The sequence below is a fragment of the Corvus kubaryi genome, unplaced genomic scaffold (genome assembly GCF_017639235.1).
Source record: "Corvus kubaryi isolate FWS band 111438036 unplaced genomic scaffold, C.kubaryi_AGA036_p1.0 37396, whole genome shotgun sequence".
Taxonomy (NCBI): domain Eukaryota; kingdom Metazoa; phylum Chordata; class Aves; order Passeriformes; family Corvidae; genus Corvus; species Corvus kubaryi.
In genome coordinates this window covers 10,127,265-10,152,842 of record NW_024581135.1, presented here as the reverse complement: position 1 = coordinate 10,152,842, position 25,578 = coordinate 10,127,265, and the positions used below count along the sequence as shown (strand labels likewise).

Below are 25,578 nucleotides of genomic sequence, written 5' to 3'. Positions count from 1 at the left end.
TTTGTCCTTTTTTTCTGACTCTTCTAGTGTTTCCTCTTTTCTCTTGGAGTTTTATTAGTTCTTTTCAACCCTCAGAAATATTCTGTTCCTTCAGTACCCTAATGTTTCACATGAATAGGATGGAACTCTTGTCTTCTTCAGGTGGGAGTTCCAACTTGCGGGTAAATAAAGCTAATTGGTCAAAGAGAACAACCTTCTATTTCACACCAAACATACCTGAGCTGAATTTCATATTGCCCTGCATGACGAGACTGCACATTCCTCAAGACCAGCGTGAAGATGTCTTCATTTTGCAGGATTTCACACGCTGTTCCTGGTATTATTTCTTTCCCATCTTTAAACCAGTGAACAGTGGGGAAAGGATCTCCAGCAATGGCACAGGATATCAGGACATTTTGCCCAGGAGCTGCTGTCACTGATCTCGGCTTGCTAATGAACCAGGGCTGAATACCATCCTGAGGTTCTGTAGATTACAAACACAGTTTACAAATCAGAAGAAAATGCCAAGCTTGAATGTCACCACTAAGCTAACTAATTTCAGAGAAAGCAATCACAGGCAAGGAAGGTTATTTTGAACATGCAGGGTATAAGTTTTTAATCTGAAAATAAGTCAGGCTTTAATTTTGGATGTAACTTTTGTTCATACTAAAATTAATCATTTACTTGGCACTTTACTGGCTCAGTCCAGGCTTATATTAAGAGCAAAACAAAGGGACTTTAAAGCTGCCCTAAAAGGAATCTCGGAGATTTGTCCTTAGACAATATGGGTAGGAATAGCTTTAAGGGCAAGTAACAGTACTATGACTGCTGTGCAGTTGAGAGCTCATGTAATAAATCATCATTAACAACTGTATAAAATTGCATTTAATATAGAAGACTGACCCTGAGGCTGGATCTCAGGGGAGACTGGAGGAGAGAGGAAGGTCTGAATTCAGAGCAGACAGTGACAACAGACTAAACAGCTCTATCAAACACTGCAGATAAGATATTCTACATTAAAAATAAAAAAAGTCTCACAATGATTTCTAATAATTTTCATTAATGGCTTTGAGGAAATGTCAATATTCAGTAATACTAGAAGAAGTCCTTGTCACAAGGGTAGTGCATGCTCAATCACAGGAAGTTTGTAGGTACTTGAGTGTTTACTGTGGGGTTTACGCCATGTGAGGAGATTCAAAACCAAATTTTTGGCAGGTAGTTCTCAGACTGCAGAAATTGTGTCTTTCTTACCTGCTACCACTACAGTGCTAACATTAAAGCCAGGGTACCTAGCTCCTAGACAGCTTTTCCAAATACTAAGGGCTTTAATTAGAAACAAAAACATATTAAAAGGTTTACTTTAATCCATAGTTAAGTAAGCCTGATAGTTATAATCTGAATCTGCACTTAGCAGAAGTTTTGCTTTGTCCCTGAAATAGGACTCAGGAATGCATTTTTGAAATAGTAACATAATGTTCCAGAGTGAAAAGATTTTTTTAAATCTGCTTCTGCTCAATATCCTTTTTAATTCAGATGTGAGAACCTGAGCGTCCTTTGCAACAAACCTCATAAACACTCATGTATTTTAAATAGACATTCCTCCAGCACATTAGAATAATAATTTTCTTTCACCATTTTGTAAGGCAAAGAGGAACTTTATACCTTGAACTGTCAGTGTAGCTTGTGTTTGACTTTCTCCTACTTCATTCCAGGCTTCACAGGTATATTTGCCTGTGTCTTCGGGAAACACCTCCTGGATGTACAGACTGTACTCATTGCCTTTCTTCTCAAAGTGGAAATCTTCTGTCTCCTGGATTTCTTTCCCATTATGCAGCCAGATAATTTCAGGAGGTGGGTTAGCTACAAAATAGGAAGCAACAAAAATCTGAGACACACAAAATCCCACCATATGTCAATTAAGAAAAGGAATAAAGTTGGTTATTTTTTTGCCACCTGATTCTGCAATTTCATCTTTAAAATTCAGGAATTTCTATTATTAACTCTTTGAATGCTAAGTAATGTGGAATTGTCTTTTTATGGCTAAAATACAAATGAATAAGGGAAGCATGAATACAAGAGAGAGGGAGAATGAGTTCTAGACACCATGAAGATGGTTATTAAGAGTTTCTGATACCAAAGTTCATACCAGGACTGCTCTTTCTGCAGCATTAATCTTGTTTGGTTCACAACAAAAGCTATTACAAGTCCACTTCAACAAGAGGATGCATATTAAACTTATATCATTATATCATTACAATTAAGAAACACTTCTACAGAACATGTTAACATGTTAACAATGGACAGTGTTCAGCCTCACTGAAGATCGGATTAGACAAACTTAACTTTTAAAAAACTGGTTCCTAGAAATATTGTTTCCAAATGCAAAGACACCTGCTAAAAATATGGAAAAGCCACACATTTTGCAGCAGGATTCTAATTTTTTAAGTAATACTATTCTATAGCAACACACCTGATACCTCCACAGTCATTATCACTTGACTTCCATCCATTACTTTGAGGTCAGTCAGGCCTTTAAGGAAGACGGGTGCAAAAGTCTTGTTTAGCTTTGCAGCCTGTGCACTTTCTGCCTTCTTGCTGCTCTTCTTTTCTGTGAAGTCAAAAAGAGAACAAAAGGGGTCTCTTACTGGAATTTTCATGACAAACTTTAACTGAGGCCTTAGGCTCAACACGATTTTGAGACAGTGGTTTTGTTTCAGCTCTCAGAAGGTAAAAATAACTGAAACCACCCAATACAGCTGTTTTGCCTTACCAGTATTCCAAGCAGAAAGACAAGAAATAGGAATGGAACTGTCCTCCTTCCGAGAATCCTCTTGAATCATTGTTATCAGATATCAGAGAGTATCACTGAGAAATTACACTCATTTTCCCCAAGTATATATGCTCAGGTGAAAAAAAAAAAAAAAAGCAAAGCAACCCAAAAACTTGTAACCAAAAATTCAATGCCTTTACTCACTGTTAAATGAATCTAAAAGCCCTAGGGGAGGTTACAAGTTGCCATTGTCATGATTGATGAGTTACAAATGTCAACTCACAGCAGCACAGGATTTGCAACTCTGTAAGAAATTACAAACCATTTAGATTGTTAGATGGTCAATGTCCAATAGGTTTGAGTTCACCACACTCCTCTCCTGTACTTCACTTAGGCAATTGATTGATAATGGTAAAGACTAAAACCTGAGGTTATCAATATATATCACAAAACCCACTGTTGGATTAGGGCTTTTAAAATTTCTTTTTGCTTTTGAGGCTGTACAATCAAATGCTGAGGGAATTTGGAATTAAATAATTCACTCTTGAAAATCAAATCTATCTATGATGTGTTGTTTCCAGTAGCCACAGTGGTTTCCTCTGTCTTGCATTCAGAGGCTATGAAACGAGACCATTCAACTGTGATCTATATGGTACACTAGACCAGGAAGTCTACTCCTGCTCTAAAAACCTGAGCTAAGACACTTCTGAAGCCCAAGCAGTGATCATGACCAAATGTAAAAAGTCATAAATATTTATTGGTCACTTGGATACACTTTCTGTTTGGTTTAGCTTGTGTTCAGACCTCTTACGTCTTGCCTTTAAAATGCCAACCCTGCATTCTGTCCACACATGAAAATATTTTTATTTTCTTTATTCCTACCTTCAAGATTTTCAAAGGAATATCAAGCACATCCAAAATAGTTTTACAGTAACAGAAAGTGCCAGGCTGGAGAAAAACCACAATTCATAAAATTAGTGATTAGAAAAAAAGCCAGCATCTCACTGAGCAAGCCTACTGAACCTCCTGGAGGCAAAAAGTTAAGTTTGTACTGGGCTAATTTGAGCTCAACATAAATTTGGAAGCAGCCTGGATGGGAAGTTTCTCCTCTTCTCTAGCAAAGCTTTTTCTAGCCAAAATCTTGTCTCGCTGGCTCATGTCGCAGGTCTTTTCTTGGCACTGAGCAGTGAGACATTGATGCATGTGAGAATGGAAATATGGGACCTCAGCGAGACCCATTTGGATTGGTGTTATGGAAGCACAACTCTGAAGCGCTGGATTCACCATCAGACTACACTGATCAGTCTTAGGGCTTCCCACAGCACCTGCTTGGAAGTGACTAATGCTGTACAGAAAGTAGCCAAGAAGTTGGGTGAAACTCATCTACAGAAGTAAACTCCTGTGGTTCGCTGTAGCCCTCTGTTTTGTAATGTTTACTCAGAGAAACAGCTTCAAACAACTGCTGTACTAAGCAGTATCAGCAGATGCTCCTTCACTGCTCTAATGCCTTGCAGGAAATTGCTTCATCCCTCAAAGTGAAACTTTGTCTCACAGTGTGGGAGAAATCCATATAATGAAAAAAAAAGGAAGAAAAGAAGACAAAGAAAGGAAGAAAAGGAAAAACCAAAAAAAAAATAGCAACACAGGAAAGAGACATAGGGAAAAAAACCCAATGAAAATATGCTTAAAAAAAAAGTTCCTGTTATTCTTTTTTACTGAAATACTTGATAACAGTGCAAATCTAGAAGGCAGATATGCAGGAAGAGGAATGCAGGGAAAGAAAAACAAAAGCAGAGGTGTGGCTCTAGACCAACAAAGAAACAGACCTGGTATCTGATCAGAAAAGTTCAAGTCTTCAGAGAAGGACAGATAAAAGAAAAAGAGCAGAACCAACTCCCACGAAATTTAACAGTGACCAGGTGGTTCTAGCAGAAATTCTCCCAAAGCCCTGGTACAAACAGCATTAAGTCTGAGCAGCACTCTACATCCCTCACAACTGGCTCTTTGCTCTGTTGCACTCACATGCCTTCTACATGTAGTCTAAATAAATGGATTTTTATAATCAAGGAAGACAATACAGTATAACAGCCTCAGCTTATTAAAAAGAAATGTGTGAGCAACTACAGAAGAAGCAAACCAAAATAATTTCCCATAAGGAATTTTTCAGCAATGCTAACTCCGCCAAAATATGTGCTGAAGACATAAAAGATCCAGGTACTGGAATAAAACCACCTTCTTGCACAGGGCTACATAAACATTAAATGGAAGCAAGCAAATAATTCACAGTAATTGCATATATGAATCACAAACCCAAAAATTTGAGGCCTCAGTTTTTAAAGTTATCTCAGGCAGATGTATCCTATGGTAGTGAGGAGGCCCCCTGGTGTGAGGGACATCAAGATTTACTGGGGTGCAGACATCTACTCCAGAAAGAACAAACTGTCAGACTTAAAGGATGAAAGCCAACTCGCCATTGCTACTGATCAGTGCTCGCTCTTTGTAAGGGAAGCTGTCAAATTGAAATGAAGGGGGCCAGAACCTGCCTCACCACTGCACAAATCTCACAAAAATAGTAGTGCTTGCATTAAATTTAAGCACTGCATAGGTTTATGCTGATCTCCTGGATGAAGACCAGTTCTGTGCTTAAGCAGAAACTTAGGATGGCAAGTATTAAAAAAGTAGAAGTCTGTGGTATGTGAGTAGTAAAAAACTTTAAAGACTAGAGCTTCAATACAAGAAAAGTTTCTGGGAGACTAAAGAGCTATTTCACTGGGGGGAATGAATGTAATCATGCAGAAGAACATTAAGATGGATCATTAAGTCTGAAATATTGAAAACTCAAGGCTTAGTCCTGGGACAGAAAAGCAGCTTTCTGAAAACATTCCTATCCTTGTAAATGTACCATATAAAAATGCACATACCCTTTGATTTAGTCCTTGAAGTATTACCTGATTTCTCAATACCTGTTGTAAGGAAGGAGTAAAAACATCTCCCTATGTATTGCTGGTGTTCTTTGGAGCCCAGGAGAAGTGAAGACATTTCTTTACCAACAGATACAAAAATCTGTTGTATATAAGAGCTCAAAAGCTAGAAGCTATCATGGCTAAAGCAACCAGTATTCCTATAAAAACCTGTGTCATCAAGGATACAGTAAATATATGGCTAATAAGTCTGACTCCCCGGCAACTTGAATAGGCTCTCTTCAAAACACAAGCATTCCCCCATACTTTAAAAAAAATATATTTTTAAAGGGGATCTCTAATCCTATGTTACTGTTTTTTAGAAATGTATGTTAATCAGTAGCATTTTGTACCAACAACATAATCAGAATATCACAAAAATCATCAAATATTTCTTAATGTAGCAGCAACAATTAAAAAGACATTAGTTCTAACCCATAAATGCTATTTCTTCATTAAGAAACCATAGGGGCTCATTTAATGTAATTTTTCTTCCTTTACTTAAAATTTGATGTTATGGATTTCTAGACTTAGAAAAAATTAAAATTACCTACTGACAGCTTTAGTTTCTCAAAGATGTTTTACACAAGAAAAGACACTCTGTTTTAGTCCTGTTATTTATTCTAAAATCATTGCATTTTCTCAGAAGGGATTGATACAACCATGCAGAGGCCAAATTAAAAAGCCTGAATGTCAACTATTTTCAAATTCTTCTGAAGCTTGTAAATGCTTTTAGTTGTTTATTTATGACATAGCAATATGCATTGACTCAGTGTTTGTCTGATGAATGCTTTAACATTTCACAATTTTATGATGAAATAGCAGTGCTCTACATTTTCACAGCTTATTTTAATATATCTAAGGGCTCTTTCAATTTTAGTCTTACAGCTCTCGTTTGGAAAACAGCAATTAAATTGATTTCAGAGTGAAAAGATGGGATGCTGATCATTTGAAATTAAGCAAATACCTCTTGTTCCCATCTACGTCAAAAAGATACTGTGTGATTTTACTTCCTTTTGAAAACACCTGGCTAATTCTTTTGACAGTAAAATATTTAAAAGAAAACCATACACAAAAACCCAGGAACTGTTTGCAAAAGGGTGGCTTCAAAAAGTGCAACAATCATAGAAGTTCACATTCCCTGGCCACAGCTAGGTGCTTTCTAGTTTCATACATCAGGAACAAAATCTATGACTTACACCAGTAAAATAGTAGGGAAGAAGATGAGAAAACAAATAAGCAAACTGCACAGAAAGCCCTGGCCAGGATTAGGGCTTGTGTTCCCTGATTCCTCCAAAGTCCCTTTCACCACACAAACTCTGCTGGGGTTCAAAATCCATACACCCTCAGGGAGTGCTGGCTTCAGAGCCCAAAGCAGGAGGCGAGAAGGAAAGGAAGAAGACAGAGGTAAAGCTCCCAGCTGCGATAGTGCAAGTCACTGTGCTTCTGGCTGACACATCCTTTCGTAACACTGCAGGGTATTTCTGCTGCCAAAACTACAGACAATAAAAATACAGCACATTTGGCACCAGAAAGGAAATCTGGAACCTAAGGAAAATTTTGCCTGACATTAGCATAAGGGCATGACTTCATTATGTATCTATGCATCCTCAAGCTTATTCAACTGGATGTGAAAAAAAGAGGAGATCTGATCTCTCTCTATTATGTTAATGCTCTCTAATCGCCTATAGCCATTTAATAGCTCCCTTGTCACTCTTAATTCTTACTGCTTTCATGCAGGGGTAGGTTCATCTCTAAGAATGAAAACAAGGAATAAAAGAGTCAACAGTTACTAAAAACTTCTGCCCAGGGCAGTTAATTTTCTCTGTCCCTTTCCCTTCCCAATCAGCTTCTGCTGGTGCACTCAATTCCCCCCCCTGGACCATGCCAAGGCAGTTCATGGGGGACATCAGAGAGCCCTACCTACGGCTCCCATGGGTGAACTTGATAAAACACAGGTACATTTCGATGACTTCTTTTCAGACCTTACATCTAGTTTACTTTGCCGTAGCTTACAAAAGCTGCCACGATTTTTTAATCACAGCTGTTGGTTTCATGCAGGTCAAATTGTGTAAGACAATATGGAAGAGAACTATGATTTTCTGAAAGGTGTCTTACAGAGAAAAATTTTTGCACAGAGCCATAGTCTGGCACAATGTGTAAGCCCAGCTGGAGCCTTTCTGGTGGACAGTGATTGCTCTGTCATTTCAACAGGTTCTTGATAAGGTGTAACACAGGGTGATAGATTTAAAAGTCCACCACAATAATCCCACTTATAAGTTTTCTGGTTTTTGCCTTTTTTAATATGCATGAATGTTCAGAAACAGTAAGTAATAAGATGCACAGCTCAGTGGGAAACACAGCCTGGGAGACCAGAAATAGTAAGCAAAGCATGTAAATAGTACTTTATATATCCACATGCATTTTATACAAAGGAAAAGGAATATAGGCTTTTCCCACCACATTCCCTTACCCTTGAGGGTTCATTTTTTATTAGAAAGACACTCAAATGAGCATCCAAAACTGCGTTTAAAAAAACTACTTTTCTGCATTAAAGATTAAGGGGAATTGAAACTGTTCCAATTTCTTAGAAAAGGTACAAATTCTCAACATATTTGGATGGCAATAGGAAGAAATATATTACCTTTGATGTAAAACTATTTCTATTAATCTCTTATTCTGGGTTCCAGTATTTGTGTAATCAATAGTAAGGTAATCTAACTACAGTGGCTGTAGCAAAATTTGGATTATTTATTAACCTGTATTAACAGAATTTTAAGGTGATAAAAAATGCTTTCCTTTTATTTGAGTTTTCTCAATCCAGGTTTCAAAGCGTCCTTACATAAATTTAACCTCTGCATATTTGCAGGCTGGAAGTTATTGCAAGAGGAGTCTTAATGTTAGCTGTGGGTCTAAGCCAAAATAAACTTGAATTTTTTAAAACCTTGGCCTGGATCAGAACTTAGGGCTTGAGCATATTTTTAAACATATTTATATTGATAAGCAAGGGTGAGTTATTGAATTCAAGGTGTATATCTCACAGAAAAGGGGAAAATTCATGCTGCACTGAACAGTTAACCTAGTACAAGTCAATTTCACAATACACCTGAACCAGTTTAACTGCAATTATGCAACCAACTATTTATATTCTAAGGTAAAAGACAAATCTATATCCTCGGAGAGACGGAAAAGAAGAATCAATAACTGCACTGTGCTATTCCCATTCCCAGACTTGCTGCTGAAACCGAACAAGAAAATCCAGATCATGATGCAAACTTTAAGAAGGTTTCCAAAGGCTAGACCTAGGTTTTACGTAGGCCTATACTCAAAACAGTTAATATTTTATGGACATCTCTAGTCTAGGAAATTTTCTTGTTCATTTGCCTGCCCAGATGTACTGAAGATGTTTTCATGTGAGCTGCAGAATGCTGACATCTCCTGTTGAAATATCAGGACTTCAGCATGCTGAGCACTGCACAGAATCACACAACAACTGAGTTTGGAAGGAACTTCTGGAGACTGACCTTTCCAGCCCCCGGCTCAGGCTGGGTCAGCTACAGCACTGCACAGACACACAGCTCTAGTGCAGCAGCTCAGCAGCCAAGGCCAGGGTTACAACTGGTGACAAGTCAAGGACATGCAAAGAATAGAGAGTTTGCTGCATTATGTTCAGAACACCACAAAAAACTTGCAGTGTTTAGTCTTACAAGAGGTTTAATTATGCTCGAGGAATCTGTTTGCCAGCATCATGTGGTTGACTGCCAACTAATGCCTCGTCTGAGCCGTGCGGAAGGGCTGCCTCGGCAACATTTACCATTTATGGTGTTTAAATATCATTCTGGCTCACTTGCTAATAACTCAACTGAGCTGGGGAGAATGCTTAACTCAAAAAGCTCTGCGTGAGCAGGCTCAGAGAGAGAAGCACCAGGTTCCACTAAAAACTCTCAAAGCAAGACTCAGGTTCACACACAGATCTCGAGCTTGAAAAGAATTTCACATCCTCAAATGTTTTTGGTGTGAAAAATCCAGACATTACCAGATCTTAAGCTAAAAATGCTATCAACTGAAAAATTAAGAGATTTTATAAGGCAGAAAATTGATATGAAGACACACATTGTCTTTCTGTAAATTGTCTTTGCCTCAGGCCTGAGGCCTAAAATTTTCTGAGAGTTTTTCAAGAATTCAAAACTTGATTTATAATGGCATAAAAAAGTATCAGACCTTATGTTCCTGAGACATGTAGGAATATTTCTGCTTTATTAAAGATCTCACGTTAGTATGCCATTTTGCAAACTTAGGTCATGAGAACTAGGTGTTCAATGACCTAGCAGTGTTCTTTACACATTTACCTCCCATCATTTATTTTTGCAGTTATAATCTGGTTTTTGTAAATGGAATGTAAGATTTAAATATCCTTGGGAGATGCTTTCACTGAAGAGCTGGGACACGTTATAGTCTGTCTGCTGTCCTTGCATTACACAGAAAAACTGATAACCTAAGACTGACAATGCCCTAAGCCTGTACCAGTAAGGGTGGTTGGGGTTATACAAAGGAGACCAAGTTCCACTTTATCATGTCTGGAAATCACTTTATTTTACTCTGGGCTAGTCTTCCAGCCCTATCCTGCAACTCCATGTATGGTCCTTCTTTCCAGAATCTTTCCTCTGCATGGGATATCACCAGATCACCAGCATTTTAACCTGTTTTGCTACTCCATTTATTCTGCAAATAAATTGAGTTGTTCCAGTTGAGCACTGGAGCAGGCTCCTCAGGGAGGTGATCACAGCACCAAGCCTGTCTGAGTTAAAGAACCACTTGGACAAGGCTCTCAGGCATATTGTGTGATTCTTGGGGTGCCCTGTGCAGGGCTAGGAGTTGGGCTCAATGATCCTGATGGGTCCCTTCCAACTCAGCATATTCTATGATTCTGTGCAACTGAGATGGCACCCCAGAAATCCCACTACGAAAAGGCTGCACCAGTAAGAATCATGTTTCAGTGAACAGTCAGAATAGAACAGACTATCTCAGCTGGATGGGGCCTCCAAGGATTATCTAGTCCAGTTGCCTGACCAATTCAAAGCTGACCAAAAGTTAAAGCCTGTTCTTTGGGACATCGTCCAAATACCCCTTAAACACTGACAGGCTCAGGGCATTGACCACCCCTCTAGGAAATCTGTTCCAGTGCTTGACCACCCTCTCAATAGAGAAATGCTTCCTAATGTCTGGCCAGAATCTCCCCTGGCACAGCTTTCAACCATTCCTATGAGTCCTATCACTGGATTCCAGAGAGAAGAGAACTGCAGCTCCCTCTCTGCTTCCCCTCCTCAGGAGAAAGCTCAATAAAGAGTGCAGGGGTCACAGATACAAAATAGATGGCTGGGTTCACAGCAGATCACTTTGCAGTCAGCAGACTGAATTCCTCCCTGACAGTCTCACTGGAAGCTTCTGCAGCCAAAGTGGTGTTTGCTTTTGCCTTCAGAACTGTCTGCCTTATTAATGACTTACCCTGTTTGCAAGTTATTTATATCAAATAATTTCTCTTTTGTCACTGTCACAGACAGCAACTCCATGGAAGGCCTGAGAGCCTGTATACCTACCAAATACATTTGGTATACATCAGCTGGCCCACTGCTAACAAATTCCCCAGCATTAGATACCAGTCTGACATGGAGAACTGCAGGAAAGGTGCTTCATACATGCTAGATCAAGCCAGGTCAGCTCCACAGTGAAAATATGCATTCTACTGAGGCAGAATTTCACCTCCACATGTATAGTCTCAATTTTTGTGTGACTGTCCAGGTAGATTCTAATTTAATTGCAGGGAGTCATGATGTATAGAGATATCAGTTCCGTTAGAAAAAATTGGGCTGTGCATGAGCTGAAATGCAATGGAAGCACAGTAAGAACAGGCAACCACATAAAGCACTCATGTCCCTGAGGATGCCACTGATCTTCAGCCTTTCCCTCCTCTGGCAAATCCACACTGGCAACAAAATTAGTTATCCTGTGGTAATATTAAAATAGTTCTGCTCCTCTCTTGGGTGAGCAAACAAAAGGATACTGTACTAAGAATGCTGTTAGGGAAGCCCCAAAGACAAATAAGGCTCAGACTGAGAGCTAAATAACCAAATTTGAAGTTAGACTAATGTAAAGTGGAAAAAAGAGAAAAAATACAACAACATTGTATTTCTGGGTATAAGTTGGTGTCAGAAAGGAATTCTAAAGCAAAACCTATTTGGCATTTAAGCCCATAAAAGATAAGGTAGCTCTAGTATAGCATTGCTTGAGGTCAGTTTTCTCTTCTTGATTAATTTATATTAAAAATATCTTGAACCAAGACACCACCCTGAAAAAAAAAAAAGACAGAGCCCGTGTATGTGGCCCAACAGTCAAGCCTTCAGTAAAATGAAGCTGCAGAGAAGCACTTGCAGTAGCACACAGCTATACAATGTTCCTGCCCTCTGTTCTGTTCCTCTGCTGCAAAGGAATGATAGATGCTTCCCTTAGGCAAGTTCTGGAAAGTTTTAAAAATTTAGCTAATCCTATGATAGTTTGATGGCTGTTTGAGTTCCCATTAGCTAATCCACATCAGCTGCTCTTGAAAACATTCTCTGGGGTAATGTCATGACCCTGCTTTAAAAATTACTCAGGCATATATTCAGTGAATAGGTTTTATATGTATTTTGATGATTTCCACTTTTCAGCTGTAACTTAGAACACTATAGAATTTGGCAATCCAAGCTGGGACAGCTTGCCCTTTGGCCAATGCAGGACCATTCCCAACTGTTGTAATAATCATCTGTTTTCTGTCATTCTGGTACATAAAAATTTAATGCTCCCAGTATTTGATTACTTGTCACAGTTGATTTAGGAGCAGGTTTTTTTCTTTTCTTTCTTGTCCTTTTAAATTATTTTTTTTTCCTGTCAGCATCTCATCTTTTTATTTCATTTATAAGAAATGTAAATGCAATTTCTGAAATTTAAATTTTCCTCATTCTGCACGTACTCATCCCTCATTTGCATCCAAATCTGGTTCCCCTTTTTCTGGAAGTGATTTATAACAAGAAACTGTCTTTAGAGTGCATTTTTTATATTGATGGCACATCTATCATAACAGCTTTCACACGTTTTGCTTTTGTCCTTCAGTTTTGGTCCCTAGCTCGCATTCTGTTTCACATTTGGTCCTGAGGTGCTGCAAGAAGGCAATTTAAAAAAACCAACCCCAAACTTAGAAGCGTTTTAGCTGTTGATGAACCATACAGAGTTCTGGACTGAGATCTTTGGAACACTCTTGAAAGCTTTGAAATCTTGAAACAGATTTTCTTTGATGCTCATGACAGTTTACCTCTGACTTTTCAATACAGTAACAAAACCCCTCTCCCTTTCACTTAGTTCTCTGAAACCAATTCTTACACAGACAAGCGGTCCCACCAGGCTACTGGTCTTGAAAGCCTTTTGGACATTTACTAGGACTAGACTGGCATATTTTGTAAAGTCACCTATAGTCCTTTATATTTATGTTATGCTTGAAATAAAGCAAAATGCTTTCAAATAAGGCGTGACTGAAAAGCCGCCACAAACATTTCATCAGTATTGGCAAGTAAGACATCATTCTTCACTTACCTTTGGCAGAAATATGGATCTCAGAGAAACAAAGCTGTGGCCTCTCAATTAAATCTTCAAAGAGAGGCTGCTTATTGCAGTGATAACCTTCTTTAAACGATTAATGTCTAAGAAGGGTCATTCTGAGACAGAAAGAAAAACAACCCACAGCCTGAAGAGATCATCTCTCATGACTGAAGGAAAAGATTCCTACCTGACAGCTTTTCTTCCACCTGGTTATATTTTATGGTCCCGCTCACACCAGATGGAAGAGTGACAGGAACAAAACAAACCGGCTTTTCAGAAAGCATCTCCCTTTGCTGCTCTGACAAACTGGTTACAACAGGGACTGTGACAGGCTTTCAGGTGGCTCTAATCTGCTCATCCAGTGATCAATGAATGAGTACAGTAATCAGCTTGGAAGGGTTACAGGCTTCCCAACATAGACACTTATGCTGGGGAGGCTGCACTGGGAAAAAAAGGCATGAACAGAAAGTGGTGGGGACGAAAGAGGAACAGATGTGAGTCCAGGCAAATGCACTGCTGGCAGGGAAAGAGAAATGAGGTCAAGAGCCAATAAGCAGGAGCAGCACTATCTGCTGAATAGTGTTTGCTTACAAAGAGTATTAGGCCTGCTGTAAAACAAACAAACAAACAAACAAACAAAAAACCCAGCAGTGTGCAGAAAACAAGCACCAGCAATATGTGTGGCTGCAGAGCATTAGAGCCCACAGAAACACCACGGCTGCCAGCCTGCCCTGCTGCTCTCACTGCCCACATCTCATGTGCTTCATCTTGGAGACAACCAGGGATGCTACTGCCTGGTATGAGGAAGCTGGAGAACTCTCAAGGAGCGTGCAGTGGGTCAGGTACCTTGTTTGTCATTTACTGCAGAACTGCAAGACAGAGGACATTCTCCTAGGAGTCACAGCAAGCACTCCAGCTTGATATCATAACTAGAGAAAGCTGAACCAGGCAGTCACTTACCCCTCTGACATGCAGAGTCTGTTTGCAAAATAAGAGAAGCTTCCCACATGCAATATTGATGTGGTTTGGCACAACAAAGCCCACACTCTTCCTGCAGTCCATAATCAAGTGTAGCACACTCAGATATTGGTGTGAATGTCAAGTAATTAAATATCCCTTTGACAATTTTTTTCTACAGGTGGACCTGCCCTGTAATTCCTTGTCAGTGATTAGTTAACTGACAGACAACCACATGTCAGAAGGCTTATCTCAGGAATGAGGCAGACCTGAAGAACTGTTACCGTTCCGGGGAGCTGGCCTTACCTTCCAGCTATACCAGTTATTACCTCCATCTGTCTTGCCTTTATACTCTGATTGTCACAGCCTCAGCAAAACACTAACACCAACTCACTACACAAGCATATCCAGAGTCAATTAACTTTTCCTCGCCTCAGTTTCCTATTAATAAAAAACCTGATTAAAATATTCAACCACCATGATAAATACATTTTAAAAACCTGATTAATAGATTAATAATAAATAAATTCATAACTTATTCATAGCCTGATTCATAAATTCATAAATAAACCTGAGTATCTGCAATCCCCATCAGTATATAATCACCATATATTTCAGATGACCTGAATGTCCTCTAAATATCCCTGTTAAGAGCTGGTTGGTTTGTTTATTTTTTAAGTAGGATGCCTGGTGCATTTAAAAATGGCTTGTATACTTATTTTCATATCATAGAACAACATGAAAATTGTAATATGAAATGTGAAAATGTGAACACCAAATACAATAGCTTGCACATACAATAACAGTAACAAATCAGTCATGCACATGTTTAAAAACTTTTTAAAAAAATGTGCATCAGCCCCATAGCCTCCCAAATTTTGATTTTTGTGTGTATAGAAAACAACGCGTAAGAAAAAAATAATCCTCCATTTAGTAGCAAAAGGTACCATTTCAGGAACATCTATAATTGAGTGTTTGAGTAACAGTGACCATGTTTCTCACCTCTCAGATTTACTTGCATTAGGCCAATTGATCTAGCATTTACCCAGTGCACCCACTCACTGGGAGATTCAGTAAGAAATCATTCTTGTGGTGAAGACACTTGTTAAGCCGTTTTTTCCAGGGAGCACTGCTCAATCTCTGTAGTTCATCTCTGCCTGTGTGTCAGCTTTGAGAAACTGCTGACAGAGGGAAGATGGCTGTCAGGGTTCAGTCTCGTCTACTTAGTCCTTTACAAGGCCAAAATTAGCTTCACCTTGATTAACTTAGTTTCTCCACAGACTACCTAATGGATCTACCCCAATTTACTCAGCCTTCAGATCACTTACTCAAGTAGAGAGATCTGAAGTGATCTGAAGATGTTAATAAGCAGAAGACTGATTAATTTGAATTTTTTAAGACCATTGCATTCCTTATGCCCCATCCATGTGAAATGTGGGACTTTTTTTTGACACAAAAACCTCCTACAAACAAATAAGTACCTTCATTGTTTTTCATACAAAAAAAAGAGGAGTAATTCTGAGGTTGTTCAGTGCTAGACAGAATTTATCCTGCTTAACATTAAGGAAGAAAAAGACAACCATAAATGAATCTGAGAGTGATGACTTAGAAGGAAAGCTATGCCGCAATTAGCTTAGCTAATTATCCAGGGCCCAATGCAAAGCGTGCTGAAAATACTGGAAAAAATCCCACTCTTGTATTTAACTGGACTTGGAACAGTAACCCTTTATGGGGCAAAGGGCCTTTAAATTGTTGTTTCCTAAAATAATTTCCTTTCACAAAAACAATGTAACAGACCTTCCAAAAGGCAAAGAATGCACAGAAGTTGATTAGAAAACACGGCATGTGGCTAGATAACACCTGTAACCTACTAGCAGGTTAAGGACCATCTTGTACTACAATTCAGATGTGAATTGAACAGTTTGACACTCATTATCCTTGCTGCTAACTTTTCTGAGTTATCTGTGAGCTGAATTTCGTTTAGAAAAAAAAAAACCTGAGTTTTACTGTTAAGACAGACTCTTCACTCCAGGTAAAGTTTCCCCAGTGATCATAGTAGATATGTCCCTTCATTAGATTCTTGCTGCAGCAGAATAGCAAAGCCAAAAATGGCAGTAGGATGTGAAATGTAGGCCTAGACAGAGATGTGTCCAAGGACCACAGAAGCAAGCCAAGGAGAAGCTGGATTCTGATGCTGGTCTGATACTGATGATATGCCAAGAACATCCATTCCTTCTTTGATTAAATACAGACTCCTTCTCACATGAAAAAGGAAAATATTTCTCTAACAATGAGCACTGCAGGAAACCTGACATCCTTAAATCAGCTTGGAGACAAAAAGGAACTGGAGAAAGAGGGGTTACAATTCAGAAATGATTTTACAGACTTTATTCCAAAAATCAATGTTTGGTCAGGAGAGAATTTTTGAAGTTTTCTCCCTTTCCACACATACAACCATTTTCTGTTGTAATCTGCTTGCAAAAACTGAGAATTTAGAGAAGCCTTAGGAGCAGCATTGAGAGACTCAGAGAACTCTAATGTCAATAAGCTTTTGATAGATGTTCTGATGGAAAAATATACATGAAGAGATAAGAGATTTGGAAATTAGATTTTAAATTTGGTACTATTTTTGGCAGAAAAATCCACATTGATCTGAGTGATCATGGCAACAGGGATCCTCATGGCAACAGGGACATAATAAGTTTTAGGGAAGAAGCAGACAGGATAGCTAAAACTGTAAATATATTGAACATGAAGTTTTACAGCCTGTCATGTATGTTCTTATTTCTGCTCTTATTCTTCCCCCTCCCTACTCCATGACTCCCAGAAAATGAATGGGATGCAGATGAGAGAAACTAACTCCCCATGATGGTGGCAATGCAGCTTTCTAGCCCCAGACTACGTAAAGCGCAAGAGGAATCCAACACCGTGCAACAGTGACAACGTGGCCTGAAATAGCTCAGCAGAGCACACAAGCCCAGGGAAAGGCTCACTCTCTACTGCTCCCACGTTAGCATTGCCTGTCAACCCTAAAATAACTCTGAAATGCTCAGTAAGAGGGGACTGTTCCTTTAGTTTCTGAGTCCCAGTCAAGGATCAGAAGGCCCCACATCAAAACCAGCTCCCTCGAGGTGGACCACTCTTCATTGGCCCTTAGCTAATGCAGATGAAATCCTTCAGAGAAATTAATGAAAGCTTAGAGAACAGATTAGTTTCAGGCTTATTTTAAATTGGTGTTTTCTTATTTTTCTTACTTTGTGCAGTTTTTCAGGAAGGGAGGGTGGGGAGGGGATGACTGTATTTTCAATTTGGTAATCGAGAAATTAACTCATAGGTATACAAGAATTACTGTTTTCACTTTACCCTTGCCATACAGTCAGAACAGGGGCAGGCACAGCACTGAAAAGCTGTAGACAAGCACCCCAGAACACTGGTAAACAAAGACAAATCTTGAGATCCCAGGAATCAGGGTACATTTCCCACCAAACTGCATGTACAAATTTAGGGCAGGTGTTATTTAGTCATAAACAAAAGGAATAGTTCCCTTGGCAGTTCTCACTCAGAAGTCTATTGGATAGGCAGTGACAAACTATTATAACTTTGGGGAAAAATCATTTGCAGGTGACAAATACCAAATACAGGCTTGATTGTAGAGGGAGGGAGAGTCTGAGGGAGGGGGATTGAAGAGAGAGGTGGGAGGGATAATCTCCAGGCCATGAAACAAAACAACTATATAGACTGATGCCAGGGGAGACTGGAAGAATAAAGACCATGATATTGATGGATAGTGCCTCACTGATGAATTTATCCATGGAATTCTGTGATCTATTGTCTTCATTTTGAACTCTGGTCTTCTAGAATGTGTTTGTTGAGATTGTAGTACAGAATTACGGTTTTCAGGAACAAATCAGTTCTGTCAAATCAGCACTCTGTCAGATTTCGGAGACAACAGGTCATGTCAATTACTTACTACAATGTTCTTCTGGTACTTTCTCTACAAAAATTCCACTTATTTAGAGTTATACAGTCCCCAATCAGCTGATACATGCCTGTTCAGAATTATACCTGATAAATCCTGGTAACAGAACAAGAATATTGGCATTTGCTATCATAACTGCAGTCCCTGGCACTGGTCTCTGTGCTCTGCCTTTCAAGAGAAAGGAGTAGCATCTGCCTCCTCCCTGTAACATTCTCTGCCTGATGGGTGATATCTGCAGTTACTTTTTTTTTCAGCAGTCCCAGTCCCTTCTTACACTGGTAAACCTCTTCCAGAACAGCCTCACTGCTCTGTACACTAAGCCCTGGGGAAGGTCAAAGCACTAATACCTTTTTCTGAAATGTGTTTATTACTTTACACTACACAGTCCTTAAGCACTTAAGTTGCACACACCTCCAAGGGGGAGAAGAGGTACCCAGATCACAAAAGCTTGGAAAAAACAAGGAATTCACTTTAAACCACCTCTGTTAAGGATCCAAAATTATTTTTGTTAAAAAATATTATAGCTTATATGATTGTAGTAATTACAACTGTCTAAGATATTCACCTTTGACTGTGACCTGAGCACTGCAAGATGCCTGTCCTGTGTTGTTTTCAGCCAGACAGGTGTAAATTCCATCATCTTCTGGTAGGGCATCTTGGACAGTCAGTTTTGCAACTCCATCTTCAAAAGTGGAATGGGCATATTGAATTGGCTGGTCTGCAGACAGAAAGGAAGAGAATTGATTTAATACATCAGCCACAAATTTCAAAAGCACTTCTAGTTTTCAGTGAAATCCGGATGCCTAACACCAGCCAGCATATTAAAGTGCAGAGCCAAATCCCACTCTGTGGTGCACAGCCACTGCTCTCTAGTGACTACAACCAGCAGCATCCCAAGCACAAAGCACAACGTGGTTGTCAGACAAAGCTCACCATCAGATTCACTGGGTGCTACCTTGAGTAGCAGCAAAAGGACAAAAGTTTATCTTCGATTCTCTTTGAGGTGGATAAGACAAGAAATGTGTGTTTGCTTCAGACATTGTCTCCATCTTGTAATTTGCCTGAAACTAGACAAAATGCAGATAAAGCTAGATGTGCAAAATCTGTTGGGCATGGAGAGGCATATGAAGTCCTCCAAAAGAGACAACAAAATCTGCAATGGAGGCAAGAAGCTGATTGACAGAAGCAGTCAATCTACACTACAGTATGGCCAGAAACAGAAGGGTACAGTGTCAACTGTGGTGACGTGACTGTTAAAGAAGTTCATTTTAAGAAACTGGTTCCTTGAATTCATTTGAAACATGCTTGAATATTAGTATAGATGGCTTAAATTTGCCTTGCTATTGTTTCAGCAACCGTCATCAATCTCAGCCTTGCTTTTTGAAATGCTTCTGCAATCTGTTTTCCCAATATTAAATAGTTTCCACTACTGACTCATCTTTGGTTGCTTTCCCAGTGTATGCAATACTTAAGACAACTTTATACCTGTGCATAAACATCATGCTGGAAATAGAAATTAGGGTCATCTAAGAGAAGAGGATGAAACAGCAGAGAAATTGTGCAGGACTGATTTGAAGGTGTCTGTTGCTTGGAAGTTTGTGGTCAAAAAAGATCAAAATTTGTTACATTGCCAAAAAAATTTTAAAGGACACATATCTGTGATTTCTAAGAACCAGTTCTGCACTATGAGTAGGATAAATTAAATGATTTTTCTCTCATCTCTGATTTTCAAAGGAAACCAACTCACAAGGCAGTGTGCACTATCTGTGCACTACCTATCTGCATACAAAGTTTCACTCTGAAATACAGACGTGTCAAAATCAGCATCATCCAGTACTTGCATATATTATAAAATGTGGTAGATGATCTTCATGCTTTGCTTATAAGCCATCTGTTCATTAAGTTAGCAAATTTTCTGTTGCATGAAAAATTGGGGTGAATATTTAATCAACTCCCCAGAAGACCCCAATTTTAGAATAAACTCTCTCCAGCCTTTGTCACAGGTCACATATTTTTATTACTGGTTCCTTGGAGCTCATTTTCCCTCAGTCACACACAGACTGTTGGAACTATTATGTTGAACTACAGAGTTTCTGCACATGGGAATCGCACTACATTCAAATACGTACAGGTAGAGTTAAAGCCCAAGCAGACAAAGCTCTCTGGACAAGGGACACTGGACTGCTTTCCTGGTCCAGCTATAGAATGTCTAACCTGACAGGGTCCTTGCCTGGGATTCTGACATTGAAAGTATTAGTGGTGACAAATGATGCTATGATGCTATACCAGAAATACACTCGGGATAAAAGCTGCATCATCAAAAGCAGAACAATGCCTTTATATTTCTGCTGTAAGTAACCAAATGAATAGGGTAAGTGTTCTGCATGAAAAAAAAAAAGTGGACTCCTTCACCATGTCCTCAAATTTTTTCAGAGCTCTTTTTCACTCTAGCTCCCAAAAAACTGGCTATTTTTTAGCATTATTCACAAAATAGTTAATTCACCTACAGAACAGCCTTTGCATCAGCCCTTAGGAATAACCTGCAGCAAGATTCTAAGTTACATCCACCGTACTTATATTTTGATGTAATAAAAACAACTCTCCCAGTAGTGAAACGTTCCCTTCTCCAGAGGCAGACCAGTCAAATCTCCAGGACAGCTTGGCAGCAGGAACAATAACAAAAAATACCTTTCTGCTGGCATGTTATGCCTGAAGAAAGGAAATTTTCCCCTGGCCCATTTATTAAAAGCTTTCTGGACAAATCACAAAGCTATCCTAAAACCAAACACTACTCAGAGAATTGTTATGCTAAAGTCATGGTGATACTGTTCTTAAATTCAGCAGAAAGAGGTTCAATTAAACTTTGAGAGAAAGAAAACCCACACAGAAAGCAATACGAATAGAAAGATACTTAAAACAGTCATAGACTCCTTATTCCTACAATTGCAAAGGAAGTTAACCAGAAAGTATTTTAAAAAGATAAAGTAAATTGGAGTTACACACTGAAGTATTGTCACAGAGAGGACATGCAAAAAGTTATTTATAAGGCTTTGGTGAGGCCAGAACTAAAACACAAGAAGTTTACTTTCAGGGAAGTTGTCAGTAAATCAGTGAAAATTCAGAAAGAAACTTTAATAAAACGTAGAGGGAGAGCAAAAGGACAAAAGAAGCATCTTGAAAAAGCTGGAAAAAAGCTTTAATGGTAGATTTGCAGAGAAGAGTAAGAGCTCAGATAAAATTCATAGTTCAGTCAAGTAGCTCTTATTTGTGCAGTCGCTACGAATATGGAAAAACTTCTCATCCTCATAGACGCTAAGAAGAAGTAATTACAGACAATGCAGAGCATACACCATCTATTTTTCATCTCACTTGACCTGAAGGAGAGCTCAACCTCTGTAGTGCTTGGAAAACGTTTTGAATTTGCACGTAGTCCCAGCTGGTAAATATTCTTGGCATCTAAAGCAGTACTTGTATGTAACATTGTGCAAGAAGTTGTTTCAAGGCTTTCAGTTCTCAGGTGGTGTGGGCTCCTTGGAGATTGGAGAAGGCAGACTGAACACCATGGAGCCTGTTCAGTATCAAGGCATGGCCAGCCAGGAAGGGAGCAGGTTCTGCTTCCTTCCTTATTTTTCTTGTTTGTTTCGCAAAGCAGCCTTCCGTTCATGTTTCTTATGATTGATAACTTGGTCTTTACATTCATTATTTCACCAAGATATACACTCTTTCCTCACTATTCCCCTCAAATTGATTCTGGTTTGTTATCACTGTCATGCTTCGAGGACAATTTGCATTTGATATTTTCTAGTGAACTTTACACGTCCTGTCCCATCTGATTTTTTTTTCCTATGGAGTTCTGCAAAAGTGCTGTATTTTGAACAGTAGTGAGACTGCTCACAGCATATTGCTTTTTTCTCTGTCATAGCAGAGTTCAGTTGTGAATATAAAAAGCTTTACATTCCAAACATGGAGAGCAGATGCTAATACACCTTTTTTTAAAACAGAATTGGTCTGCCTGCCTCAAATTATATACTGTGAATATACTGTTTTCTTCTTATGGCCAGTTAGTTGATGAAAGAGTCTACCATGTCATTTTGCCAAAAGTACTGTTATGTCTGCTTGGAGTAATACTTCAGGACCAGAAGCACAATTTTCTCCTTTATTTGATCATGGATGTAAATATGAGAAGTTTGTAATATCTAACTAGGTGGTAGACAGGAAGGAAATGTTTGCATTCAAGTGGATATCACCACAGCCAACTTGATCCTTAAGTAAAATAATAACCCTAGGAGTGTAGATGGAATTATCAACATTAAACAACTATTTATAATCCCTTCACATTTGTATCAAAATGGTATATAAACAGTTATGTCTCACAATCCTGTACAAGACAGAAAAGCATTAAACTATAGTGATATGTTTCAGCAGTCTGGAATGAAAGTCGTGTGCTTGTGTCTTTAGAGTAATATATGATGTGTCTAATTTTTATTATTATGAGAGCTTCTTGTGCTTCTGTTATGTCGACTCATCACTGCCTTTTGATTTAAGAGCAGAGTTAATGCACTGACTCTCACTTACAGAACCCTAATGGTTTGAAATTGAACTAACTAAAAAACAACCCCCACCTGCATTGTGATATCAAGCCAATTGCAGCTAGAAGTTTGGATGCAATGTAAGCATGATTACACCTAAACAGGGGCAGACTAATGACTTCAGTGAGAAGAAAGGTCAATATAAAATAAACGACCTGAAAAAAGGCAGTGGGGGACAGTACATCACAGAAATATGTGGCCTATTTATGTCTAGGCTTTATTTTTCAGGAGACAATAGTGTTCTGATTAGAACATGGTTACACAAATGGAGACCATATATCTATGCCTGATGAGCAGCAAGTCATTTGAAAATCAACTCAAAGTCAGTCAAGTGAGACAGGAAGATGCTCTGTATGTGAAGATAACTGAGTATAACTACATCATTCAATGTCTAAGGGAACACTAAGAGCAAGGGTACCTTGGAATATGAAGATGAAATGACTCAAAGTTGCTCCTGAGCTGCAAGACAATTTTGTACAGCCAGAGATTCTACTCACATCTGCAAAGGAGGAACTTCAGCACAGCCTTCAGACAGAGAAACAAATTATGTCCAATGGGAGAGTGTCAGAACCTTTACTCACATGTTTTGTGTTGTAAATAAAGCACCAGCCTTTCTATTCTAGACATGGAGTTATTGGGAAGGGGAACAGCCCAGGCTGTGGGAACATACCAATCTCAAGGTCACGGTTCATTTGCCCTGCCACCTTTTTCAGTTAGCCCATTTACTCTGAATAGCTAAAGGAAAACAGAGATCATGTGCAAATAATTATTTTTTAAATGAAACATCTTTATGGCAAAGTATGCTATTCTTTGTTTATAACCACATGTGCACACACACACAAAGACAGATAGACTGGGAGAATCTGCCAAAAAGAAAAAATCAATTGCACTTCAGGAGTAGAAGAGGTGATCAAGAGTTAAGCTGAATAAATTTTTCTAGTGTTTTAGAGATATGGCTTTAAATGGAAAGAGTCCTTAGCCAAAGCATGTAGTGCCTGGATTTCTGAAATCATTTGGAATTGAAGCAAAACACTGATTATTGGGCCTAACTTTGATACTAAGAGGAAGTTAAGGAAACTTGACTGTTCAGCTGTGTCATCAGGACAGGGTAGGAGATTATACAGTCTGATAAAAGTAAAAAATATTTTACTTTTTTTTAGTCAGCTTTAGGCAAACATTAGGATCTCAAGGAACATATTTCTGGTTGAGAAGCAACCAGAAGAGCTGTGATTTCAAGATCTTGGGAACAGAGCTGCTAAGGTCAATTATGACCTTCCCAGCTGATGGAAGGGTAGAATCAAGCACTGGTCTCCTCCCTACTGTAAAGAGTGAAATACTGCACTCAGACTGCAAAGCATAAACACATGTATTGAAAAATGAATGATGTTTAAATGATCACCTTGTTTAAATGATCCACCTTAATGCTGTTTGCATTGTACAACTGGAATTGTGCATCTTGGGGATGGGTTGATTGTTTTGCATGAGCCGCGCTAGGTCTGACAGGATACTAGAAGTGATTCCTGATAGTTCAAAATGGGCAAAGCAGTTTTGATGTAGTACTTCTTTATTCCTATTAAATCAATCTGTTGTTATGTTTACGTATAAGAGTCTTTTTAGGGCAAAGCAGACACAACTCAAGAGAAGCCGAAATCTCAGTTAAAACTAAATATGAATATAAACTCCCTCACTACTTCTCATATGTGCAGGTAGGCCCTTCCTACATATCTCCTGTGGTAATTTATACATTCCTACAACATAACCCTTGAATGATTCAGAGTATTTTGAGTGGAAACTAAATATAAATTGGGAGACGTACCTACAGTAGCTGAACCAGAAAGGTTTCAGTTGGACCAAGCATGGGGCTAATAATGCCAAGGTTGTGAGTTTGATCCCTGTATAGGCCATTCATGTAAGAGTTGGACTTGATGTTCCTTGTGGGTCCCTTCTACCTCAGAATATTCTGTGATTCTCTGATACCTTGCTTAGAACTTACTGTCTCTGCAGGATCATGATGCCAACCCGTTAAGCTTGGAGCAAAAGCTTGTGCCAAAGGCGTGGGGGCAGCACAGGATTCAGCACGGGGCAGCAGCTGCGGCACAGCCACGTCACAGTGCTGTGAGGGGCTGTGTGACACAGCCCAGGTAACTCACCTGAGCACAGCCGTGTGACACAGCCCAGGTAACTCACCTGAGCACAGCGTGTGACACAGCCCAGCTAACTCACCTGAGCACAGCGTGTGACACAGCCCAGGTAACTCACCTGGCACAGCCGTGTCACCAGCAGCAGCACAGCCGTGTGACACAGCCCAGGAAACTCACTTGAGCACAGCCGTGTGACACAGCCCAGGTAACTCATCTGAGCACAGCCGTGTCACCAGCAGCAGCACAGCATGTGACACAGCCCAGGTAACTCATCTGGCACAGCTGTGTCACCAGCAGCAGCACAGCATGTGACGCAGCCCAGGTACCTCACCTGGCACAGCCGTGTGACACAGCCCAGGTAACTCACCTGGCACAGCGTGTGACACAGCCCAGGTAACTCACCTGGCACAGCCGTGTGACACAGCCCAGGTAACTCACCTGAGCACAGCCGTGTCACCAGCAGCAGCACAGCCGTGTGACACAGCCCAGCTAACTCACCTGGCACAGCCGTGTGACACAGCCCAGGTACCTCACCTGAGCACAGCCGTGTGACACAGCCCAGGTAACTCACCTG

General features: G+C 39.5%; 1 protein-coding gene across 3 annotated transcripts in view; it reads right to left on the bottom strand.

Annotated features, from left to right (window-relative positions):
* The window catches only part of MYLK (myosin light chain kinase), a 195,755-nt gene that overhangs the window by 80,838 nt on the left and 89,339 nt on the right, over positions 1–25,578 (bottom strand). The window contains exons 11-14 of one of the 3 annotated variants that reach the window (XM_042041247.1): positions 18,840–18,992; positions 2,450–2,587; positions 1,642–1,839; positions 217–463 (exon numbers count right to left, since the gene is read on the bottom strand). In XM_042041247.1, coding sequence (XP_041897181.1) covers positions 217–463; positions 1,642–1,839; positions 2,450–2,587; positions 18,840–18,992 — 736 coding nt within the window. Of the gene's footprint in view, positions 1–216; positions 464–1,641; positions 1,840–2,449; positions 2,588–13,332; positions 13,432–13,525; positions 13,638–18,839; positions 18,993–25,578 lie in introns of those variants that run through there. The other 2 variants (XM_042041248.1, XM_042041249.1) reach the window with 2 other exon arrangements.